The sequence below is a fragment of the Miscanthus floridulus genome, chromosome 13, assembly GCF_019320115.1.
Source record: "Miscanthus floridulus cultivar M001 chromosome 13, ASM1932011v1, whole genome shotgun sequence".
Classification (NCBI taxonomy): domain Eukaryota; kingdom Viridiplantae; phylum Streptophyta; class Magnoliopsida; order Poales; family Poaceae; genus Miscanthus; species Miscanthus floridulus.
In genome coordinates, this window is record NC_089592.1 from 31,251,211 (window position 1) to 31,261,868 (window position 10,658).

Genomic DNA, 10,658 nt, shown 5'->3' on the forward strand with positions numbered 1-10,658 from the left:
ATGTCTACCAAATAGATACTCTAGCTAGCCCCCGAGTGAAGTCCGACCCTCCACCATTGCTAGGGTCAGAGGCTCGATAGCGAAATTAATGCGTAAAATAAGAGTGCTTGTCTCTCAGCAGTGACCTTGAGCCGTTCAATCGACCTGGGCACTGGTTTTAGCTTGATCGTAAGAGTGATGGGTTCGGGAAGCCTTTATCAGATATGAGCAGGATCTAAGTCCATCATTCATGATGAGGTTGGCATAACCCATGTGGGTCATCCTACTGTTCCCTACCCATTTCTTAGTAGTGGCCAAGCCATCCGATCGACTTGTGTTACCTGTTGAGACAAGACTTTCCTGCGGAGATAAAGGATGAGAACATCCTGCACAAGAATTTAGTTAGGAAGATGAGCAAGGTGGAGAAACTTGTAACAAATGAAAAAGCTCTTAGGTTTCATTATAGCAAACAACTTTTTAGCTCTTTTCTCCTTTTTGAATAAAAAGGTTAGTGCACTCTGACCCTTTTTGTCATTAAGGTCATAAAAGCTTAGAGTGCGGGTGAGCCAATTCTGATCATGCTGGTGAGCAAAGACACCATAGCTGCTGGGGCATAGGTTTCCCGTAGTCCAACTAGTTATACTTAGAGCTTGTTCCCGCAAACCTAGCTCCTAGGTCTTAACGTGAAAAGAGGGGCAAGCACAGAGAATGTTTGCCGGATAAATGTGCTCATATCAGCCCCCGAGTGAGGCCCGACCCTTTACCGTTGCTAGGGTCGGATGTCACAAAAGATAGGGGAGTTTGATAACAAAACTTATAAGGGAAAGTGTGCGTTTATTAAGGGTAGAAGCGACATAGCTGCTCGATGTTCTAGGCATTGGTGAAGACCTCGCTGTCAATGGTCTTCAGCTTGTAGGCGCCTGGCCGGAGCACCTCCACAATGATGTACAATCCCTCCCATGGTGGGGAGAGCTTGTGGCAGTCCTTATTGCTCTAGACGAGGTAGAGAACTAGGTCTCTGGCGTTGAAGGCCTGACCTCGTACCCAATGGCTATGGTATCATCGTAACGCCTGCTAGTACATGGCCAAGCAGAGGAGGGCAACGTCACGCGCTTCATCTAGCTGGTCCATGGTGTCCTCTAGGGATGCCTTGGCTCCATGTTCATCATACGCCCTAACCCTTGGTGCTCCATAGTCGAGGTCGGTCGGGAGGATGGCTTCAAAACCGTAGACCATGAAGAATGGCGTGTAGCCGGTGGCTCGATTGAGGGTCATCCTCAGACTCCAGAGCACCGTGGGAAGCTCAGCGACCCATCGAGCACCAAACTTGTTCAACCAGTTGAAGATCCTAGGCTTATGGCCCTGTAGGACCATGTCGTTTGTGTGTTTGACCTGCCCGTTCATTCGGGGGTGTGCTACGGAAGCCCAGTCGATGTGGATGTGATATTCATTGCAGAATCAGAGGAACTTCTTTCCAGTGAACTGCGTGCTATTGTCTGTGATGATGGAGTTTGGGACTCTGAAGCAATGGACGATGTTGAGGAAGAATAGCATGGCGTGCTCGGACTTGATCAGTAGAGATCGATCGAGCTTCTATCCACTTTGTAAACTTGTCTATGGTGACAAGCAAGTGGGTGTAGCCTCCGAGCGCTTTTTTGAGAGGTCCAACCAGATCGAGCCCCTAGACCGCAAATGGCCAAGTGATGGGGATTGTCTGGAGCGCTTGGGCCAGTAGGTGGGTTTGCCGAGCATAGTACTAGGCACCCTTCGTAGGTGCGTATGATCTACTTGGCATCAGCTACCACGATAGGCCAGTAGAAGCCCTAGTCAGAACACGTTTTTGACCAGGATTCTAGGCATGACATGATGATCCGTAGACCCCACCATGGATATCAGCTCAGCAAACGCTTCCCCTAGTTCGATGGGGATGTAGCACTGTAGGACCCCGATGTGACTTCACTTGTAGAGTTCGCTCTCCATAAGAACAAAGGACTTAGCATGACATGTGAGCCATCGAGCCTCTATCTTGTCCATCGGCAGCGCATCACAAGGGAGGTAGTCGAGGTAGGGCATCCTCTAGTCGACCAGAGGGTCATGCTCTATTGATGGGTCCTCTTCAAGCTCCATGACTTCAGGACCGGATGGAGCCGATGGTTGGTCAGCCCCCAAGCCTAGAATGGGTGGACCATCACTAGGCTTGTTCTGACCCCTTATAGTGAACCGAGGTCATGTGTTGGTCACTGGCGAAGACACCCATTGGCACCAGCTCCCTGCCGGACGCCACCTTTGCTAATGCAGTCGGCCACCTCATTGAGGCGCCTTGGGATGTGGTTGAGCTTGAGGCCATCGAACTTGTCCTCAAGCTAGCGGACTTCTCAGTAGTATGCAGCCATCTTGGTGTCAGTGGCAACTTAACTCCTTCATGACTTGGTCGACGACCAGCTAGGAGTCGTCCTGAACGTCGACGCAGTCGAATGCCCAACTTGATAGCGATATGTAGGCCATTGATGAGCGCCTCATATTTGGCCACATTGTTAGAGGAGGGAGAAATGGAGGTGAACCATGTACCTCATGCGTACCTTGAGGGGTGACATGAAGACTAGCCCCACGTCGGCATCCTTCTTCATCAGTGATCCATTGAAGTACATCGTCTAGTACTCTTGGTCGATGACTGCTGGTGGCATTTGGACCTCGATCCACTCTGCCACAAAATTAGCTAATACCTAGGATTTGATGGCCATCCAAGAGGCATACGCAATGCCCTTACCCATTAGCTTCGAGTGCCCACTTCACGATTCTTCCCATGTCATCCTAGTTTTGGACGACCAGCACCGAGGGGGAAGGATGTCACGACTATCACCGGATATGACTCGAAGTAGTGGTGTAGCTTCCTCCTGGCAATGAGGATGGCATACAAGAGCTTTTGGATTTGGGGGTAGCGGGTCTTAGAGTTAGATAGGACCTCGCTAACGAAGTACACAGGGTGTTGTACTTTGAGGGTGTGCCCCTCTTCTTCTCGCTCCATTACTAGGGTGGCGCTGACAACCTATGTGGTGGCCACAATGTAGAGCAGAAGGGGTTCTCCATCGGTAGGAGGAACCAGGATCAAAGCCTTTGTCAGAAGCTGCTTGACCATGTCAAGTGCCTCCTGGGCCTCGGTCATCCATTCAAAGTGGTTGGCCTTCTTTAGAATTCGATAAAGGGGGAGACCTCATTCGCTAAGGCACGAGATGAAGTGGCTGAGCACAGCGAGGCACCCTATAACTTGTTGTACCCCCTTCATATTCTAAATCGGGCCCATCCTCATGATGGCTGAGATCTTCTCTGGGTTGGATTCGATGCCATGCTTGGAGACGATGAAACCAAGCAGCATACCCTTCGGGACCCCAAAAATGCACTGCTCAGGATTGAGTTTGATACCGTTTGCTAGGAGTTTTGCAAAGGTCTACTCAAGATCGGCTATGAGGTGGTCAGCCCATTTGGACTTGACCATGATGTCATCAACGTAGGCCTCAATGGTCCACCCGATGAGGTCCCCAAAACACTTGAGCATACAACATTGGTACGTAGCCCCAGAGTTCTTCAGGCCAAACAGGCATTGTGACATAGCAGAATGATCTGAAGGGGGTGGTCATGAGCTAGTCGGACTCTTTCATCGCAATTTGATGGTACCCGGAGTACACATCAAGGAAGCAGAGGGTTTCACCCTAAGGTAGAGTCAACTATTTGGTCTATACGTGGCAAAGGAAATGGATCCTTTGGGCATGCTTTGTTGAGACCCATGTAGTCAATACACATCCTCCTATTTCCCACTCTTCTTTCATACAAGAATGGGATTGGCTAACCACTCTGGGTGGTACACTTCCTTGATGAATCCAGCTGCCATAAGCTTTGTGATCTTCTCGCCGATGGTCCTACATTTCCCCTTGTCGAAGCGATGCAGGTGTTGTTTCACTGGCTTGGAGCCTAGGCAGATCTTCAAGGCAGTGCTCGGTGACTTCCCTCGGAATGCCTGGCATGTCCGAGGGTTTCCACGCAAAGATGTCTTTGTTGGCACGGAGGAAGTCAATGAGGGCACTTTCCTATTTAGAGGAAAGTGCGGTGCCAATGTGCACCACCTTGCCCTTGGGGCTGCCGAGATCTATGAGGACCTCCTTGGCACCCTCCACTGGCTCGAAAGACCCGGTCGACCTCTTAGGGTTGGGTGCTTCTTCGGTGACCTCCTTCCTGATGGTCGCGAGCTGTCCAGAGGCGACGATTGCTGCGGCGTGATTGCAGCACTCGACCTCGCACTCATAGGCATGCTGGAAGGATGTGCTAATGGTGATGACCCTGCTGGGGCCCAACATCTTTAGCTTGAGGTAGGTGTAGTTGAGGATGGCCATGAACTTCACATAGCATGGTTGTCCTAGAATGGCGTGGTAAGTTCTGTGGAACCCAACCACTTCGAAGGTGAGGGTCTCCTGTCCTGTAGTTGGACAGACCCCTGAAGGTGATGGGTAGATCAATCTGCCCAAGTGGCATGGCCTACTTTCCTAGCACGATGCCATGGAAAGGTGCTCCGATTGACTGGATGCACACTCGGTCGATGCCCATAGCGTCGAGCGTCTCGGCGTACATGATCTTGAGGCCACTGCCTCCATCCATTTGTACCTTGGTGAGCCACTTCGTGTTGATGATCGGGTCGATCATGAGCAGGTATCTCCTTGGTTGTGGGACGCTCTCCAGGTGGTCCATCTGATCGAAGGTTATGGTGGACGCTAACCATCAGAGGAAGGTAGGCATGGTCGGTTTGGTCATGTACACCTTGCAGGCGTGCGACCTTCTAGTGGCGCTTGGAGTCATAGGCCGCTGACCCTCCAAAGATCATGAGGCAGCCATTCGGCGTCAAAAAGCCACTATCCTTCCCCTCAGCAGTCATCCGTGGTCGGGTCAGGGTCCTTCCCGTGCTCTCCTTTGTTGGAGCCTCTAGACAAGAACCGCTTCATGAGGCCATAGTCCTTATATACATGCTTGACAATGAAGGCATGGTTCGGGCATGGCCCCTTGAGTAGTTTTTCAAAGTGGTTCGGAGTGCCCTCCATGGGCTTTCGACCACCCTATGGTCAGCGGCGGCCACGAGCGAGCCCTCGCGCCATTGCTTATTCTTCTTCTTGGCAAGGACAATTGGAGATGCCTTTGTCAGTGTCCTCGTCCTGCTTTGCCTTGCCCTTGAGGCGGTCAAAGATCGCTCTGACTGCTTCTTTGCTCGAGGCATGGTTGGTGGTGATGTAGAGGAGTTCCTTAGTGGTTCGCAGGCTCTTGCGTCCTAGCTTGTGAACTAGGGACTCACAGGTGGTCCTAGACAATAAAGCTCCTATAACATCAGGCGTCGGTGACGTTAGGTAGCTCATTGCATTACCAGGAGAAGCGCTAGATGTACCCATGAAGGGTTTCTCCAACCTTCTATCGGTAGTTCTTGAGGTCCCATGGGTTCCTAGGGTGCTTGTATGTACCCTAGAAGTTTCCCACGAAGATCTCCTTTAGGTCCGCCCAACTTTGGATTCTGTTGGACGAAAGGTGTTCCAACCATGTTCATGCCAAATCAGCCAAGAAAAATGGAAGGTTATGGATAATGAAATCGTCATTATCTGCACCACCGGCTTGGTAGGCAAGCCAATAATCCTTGAGCCATAGTCTGGGGTTCATTTCCCTAGAGTACTTTAGGATGTTGGTTGGTAGTCAGTACCTTGGCGGGAAGGCAGCGTTGAGGATGTGTCGGCCAAAGGCCTGAGGCCCCGGCAGGCCGAGGCTCGGGCTTTGGTCCTCACCACTATCGTAGCATCTGCTACGACGAGGGTGAGAGCCATGGCTAGCTCCCTCTATTGGGTCATCGTAGGTATGCCTGCGGGCATCGAGGATGTCCCGTGCATCATGGTTGTGACCAAGACACTGATGCACCAGGACCGCATTGCGCTGCCTACTGCCTTATGGCGCTTGGTGGACCAACACGTCCCTACCGGGGCTCTCTGAGGGTGTGTGCTGGCTGGTGTTGAGCTTGTGTCACCAAGACAATGAGCTCTCGGCCTGCTGTGCTACCGCACGCTCAACCAGTATGCGAATCTTGTGGTGGGCCCGATGATCCTCGAGCATCGTAGCCTCTAGAAGACCACAGAGCAAGGTCGCCACAGCAGCGATGTTCTGGCTCACCCAGGCAAAGTGAGGGAGGGCTTCATTGTCCACGATGATCCTCCGGTTCATGTCGCGGGCCATGGCACGTGTGCGCCCACCGTCTTCGTGGTGCTCGATCTCCCGATCGAGCTCCGCACATTCCTGCTCGAGCTAGAGTCAGGCTTTCTCAAGCTCTTGGTGTCAGGCTTTTAGCTACTGCACTCGCATACAACGTGGGACTGCTGTCTCCCCCTTAGCCTCATCATCGAGGTTGTTAATTGGGGTAGCCTCCTCCTCGTGGATGCTTTCGATGTGTCCTTTGGGGGTACCTATCATGAAGCATTCATGAGAGGGATGATGGCTCCCCCTACTGAAGTCAGAGCCAGAGGGCAACTCTGGCTCCTCTACGAGGAGGTTGTGGAAAGATTCCATGATGTGTTCAATCACCCCCACGAACTCATCGTTTGTGGGGGATGGGATCATGCGTTGTGCCACAAGGTGGCCAATGGTCTCTATGGCATTGTAGAGATCGAACGAGAGCATTGTCGGGGCGCTCTAGATGAGGTATTCTAGGGAGAATGGCTCTCCCTCGGTAAGCAGTGCCTTGATGTTGGCAAACGAGAAGGTGAGGTGGCACAGGTCCTCCCAGGATGGTTGGGGTCCTAGGAAGACGTCGAGCTAACACTCCAACCTTTTGTAGTCGGAGTCACGGAGCTAGCCACCTCTAGGGGTGTGGGCCTCTGGCACATGTAGCCATAGCTCCTCGAGCATCTTGGTGAACGTGTCGAGGCTAGTGGAGTGGAAGGGTTGAATGACAACGGGTGCCCATGCTAGCTCTCCCTCTATTGTGATGATGAAGTCTAGGTCCCCAAAGCGCACATGTGCGCTTGAGGCCCAGCTGATACCGTGACTAGCCATCTGTGGCCTGATGTTAATGTCGGGACGCGCAAAGGCCCTACCTGGCACGCCAACTATCAGTGTTTCGAGTAAACACCAACGAGTAAATTTGTGTTATTGCGCGTTTGGCTTGGATGGTGTGCTAAAAAGACATAAGGTTTATACTAGTTTGGGTAGAATATCCCTACGTCCAGTTCATGGCTACTGCTCATGTTATTAGCACTAAAAAGTTCATAGTAGGAGTTATAAACAGGCGAGAGAGGGACATGCCCCAAATCTCTGATGGAAAGATTGAATGGGTGCTGAGAGCTCAGTCACTGCTCAGCTATGTGTTAGAGGTTCGATGCTAGTGGTTCTGCTGTGATGTGCGATATCATGCACTGATCCCCTTAGAGGGACAGGCCAAGGGAGAGCACGTGTTATAGATAGGAGAAAAGAGGAAAATAGGAGGCAAAGGAAGTCCTTCAGGGTCACCAGGCCTTCCTTTTTCTCCATGCGGGCCCCACTGACATGGCACGTGGTGACAAAGATAGCCCCATGCCTAGGCGCATGACCGCTGACCATGACAGGGCCACGCCAGGCACTTGTTCGCTGAACAATGCCATGCCCTAGTATTGTTAGCAGGGTCATCACGTCCCATTCCACCCTGGCTGGTGGCGTGGTGAACCAGCATGCTGATCAGCGGTTGTACAGGGAGTAGGTAGCACAATGGTCGTGTGTCTGATACTATGGGCGATGCGAGTTCCCTGGAATGACATGTCATGGGGATGGGTCGTGTTGAGATGTGACCACTCCCTGCATGATGCTAGAAGTTTAACCTTGGGTCACATCTTCTGGACCATAGTGGTTGTCAGTGAGCTTTTGTAAAGATCCATGCCCGAGGGATTGAGCGAGGTGGAGCCAGCCCTCAGACATCGGGCGAGGCAGATCTAGCCCTCAGACATCGGGTGAGGTGGAGTTAGCCCTCGAACGTCAGGCGAGGCAGAGCTAGCCCTCGGACGTTGGGCAAGGTGGAGCCAGCCCTCGGGGGTCGAACGAGGCGAAGCCAACCCTCGGGAGTTAGCCGAGGCAGAGCCAACCCTTAGGGGTCGAGCGAGGCGAAGCCCATGGCCATAGCGTTTACCAAGGCGGAGTCAACCCTCGGGGGTCGGATGTGGCAGAGCCCCTAGCCTCGGTGGCCGGACGAGGCGGAGCCCAGCAAGAGGCGAAGCCGCACTCTTGACCGCACGGATGACTCAATGTTGATTGTCATTAGCTCCTCCTCTTAGGGTATCCAAGTATTGATCCAAGACACTTGCCTTCTAAAAGTTTGCTCAAACTCTCCAACTTTCCGTTCTGGATCTTCCTCGTACTAGCTTTCCTTCTTCTTTCGATAGCAATAACTAGCACAAGCACATGAAGATAACCCTAAAAATAGTACACCAACATTACAAAAACATACTATAAAGGTTACTAATGTGCAGGGCTAGTTTCTACGAACTTATGAGCGCAAGAACCACCTAAAATGGATCTACGGTTAAAAAGATAAGAGCTTTTGAAGATTCAGGCTATTTTGGTCAATAAAAGAATATTTTATAATTACTTTTCAAAATCAGGCAAAAAGTAAACTATTTAGACCACAAAATTATTTTATAAAGTTTAAAGGCTCATTTGCTAAAATTATATTTTTAGAACTATTTTATTAAATAAAACAAATTAATAACATCTTAAATATGATTTATGACATCATTAATCGAATTTATAAAAACAAAATAAATAAATAAACTTTCTTAATATTTTTATAAACAAAAAATAGATTAGCTAGATCATTAATGAACAGTGGCATCATTGACACAATTTTAGGTCCTATTTGACATAGCTCAGTTTCACTAGTAAAATTATTTTTAAATAAGCTTCATGAGCAACTTTGTAGGTGAAACTAAACTATTTTAGAAAAACTATTTGGCAAAATAGTTTCACCAATAGCTTCATGCATGGATGAGAGAGAAATGAGGGAGAGAGCTAGGATAAGCTACTTTTTTTCAACTTCATCCCAACTCATGTCTTTATGAGAGAAGAAAAACAACTTCACCCATGAAGCTATTTTGGAAATGAGTGTTTGGCCAAAAAAATGGCTCACAAAAGCTCATGAAGCTGTTGTGAGCTATGCCTGACAAGCCCTTAAAACAAGTAAGCTCATTTTAATAAAAGAAAACACCAATGAGCCCATATTTGTAATTTTGGTAGCCGAGAGGGGGTAGAAAAGGAAGTTATCCAAGACTCAGAAAATAGTCGGCCGATTTTTGGAAAGGTTAGGGGCTAGATTCCAAAAGGGACATGACCGGCTATTGACTATTCCATGCACTCAGTCCATGGCTCGTGGACCAATGAAGGCCTAAGCCTATGGTCAACCGTGGACCGGGACCACAGCTAAAAGGTATGAGGGGATCTAATCCTAGCACTTAATCCTCAGATCGACGGCCTAGGGAGCACCACTGGCTTATGGTCACAGGCGACCACAGGGACACAGCGGTGCCCTGGCAACTACGGTGGAGGTTCACCGGCGAGGGCTCTGCCTCGAGCCTAGGAGCATGATCGACGCTGGGAACTAGCGCAAAACAAAGGAGGAACTCACTGCAAATTCGAAAAGGGTCTTCATGGTGACCAGCTCATAACGGAGATGGAGGGAGATGAGGAGAGGCAGACGGTGGTGGTAGGGAGCTCTAGCAAACTTGGGAAACCCCCGAATTGCCATGGATTCCTAAAATCAAGCAGCAAGGGATGAGCACCATGCTCTGGCGCATCCAACCAAGGGCCAAACTATGCCGGAGGCGATGTGACCAAGGAGATAGACGGCGACGAGCGGAGTTCGGCAAAGCTTCCACGGTGGCATTGCAGTGCAGAAGAGAGGGCGTGGAGAAGATGTGGTGGCGGGGTGTGCTTTCAAGGCCTGTGGTGGGTTTTATAGGGGCGCATAGGAAGGGGAGCGGCCAATGGTGGAGCTCGGTGGCCATTAATGGTGAGCGGCGGTTATGGAGATGGAGTGGGGGAAACGATCAATTAGTGGGGGGTAAATGAGGAGGAGGAGTAGTGGAGCACTACCTCTGGTTCGGGTCAGTGCGCGAGCAAGCGAAGAGGCACAGGGTGGACCTCGTCCACGCCATTAATGGAGGAAGGGGAGAGAGAGGCGTTCGGCTAGAGGTGGAAGGAGGTCCTGAAAGGCGAACCCCGCCTTTCAGCAACATGGAGAGAGGGGAGCTCGCGGTGGGCCAGCCGGCTGCATGGAAATGGGCTACGGCATGTGAAGAGAGGATGGGGGCCGTGGGATGGGGCGGGCCGGCCTGAGAAAAAGGCCACAAGAGAGGGAGAAAGGTTTTGATCTTTTTTCTTTTTTAAGACATTTAGAGTTCAAATTCCAATCTTTTGAACCAAACAAGTTTGAAAACTCCTTTTGAAATTTTCAAACTTTGAAACTGACATTTGAATTTTTTTTAATTAAAATTTTAAACTAGTTTTTAATAAAACTTTAATACTTTTTTTGAAATGAGCAAAATCATGCTCTCATTCTAATTCGATTTAATAAATCATTTTTCACACATTAAAATTAATGCAAAGGCATGAATGCAACAAACATATCAATTTTAAATTTCAAA

General features: G+C 50.1%; 1 protein-coding gene across 1 annotated transcript; it reads right to left on the reverse strand.

The window, feature by feature from the left end:
• Positions 1-4,061: 4,061 nt before the first annotated feature.
• On the reverse strand, positions 4,062-4,716 carry LOC136499691 (uncharacterized). Its single transcript, XM_066495254.1, has 2 exons — positions 4,561-4,716; positions 4,062-4,442 (listed from the first exon to the last, which is right to left on the reverse strand). The coding sequence occupies exons 1-2, from the start codon at positions 4,714-4,716 to the stop codon at positions 4,062-4,064; spliced, it is 537 nt and encodes a 178-aa protein (XP_066351351.1).
• Positions 4,717-10,658: the final 5,942 nt, after the last annotated feature.

Bases quoted from the DNA above. Each gene is read 5' to 3' on its own strand.
- LOC136499691 (XM_066495254.1), bottom strand. From the start codon at position 4,716: ATGGACCACCTGGAGAGCGTCCCACAACCAAGGAGATACCTGCTCATG. The intron at 4,443-4,560 runs GTGTGCATCCAG...ACTACAGGACAG, and splicing joins ACGCTATGGGCATCGACCGA to GAGACCCTCACCTTCGAAGT.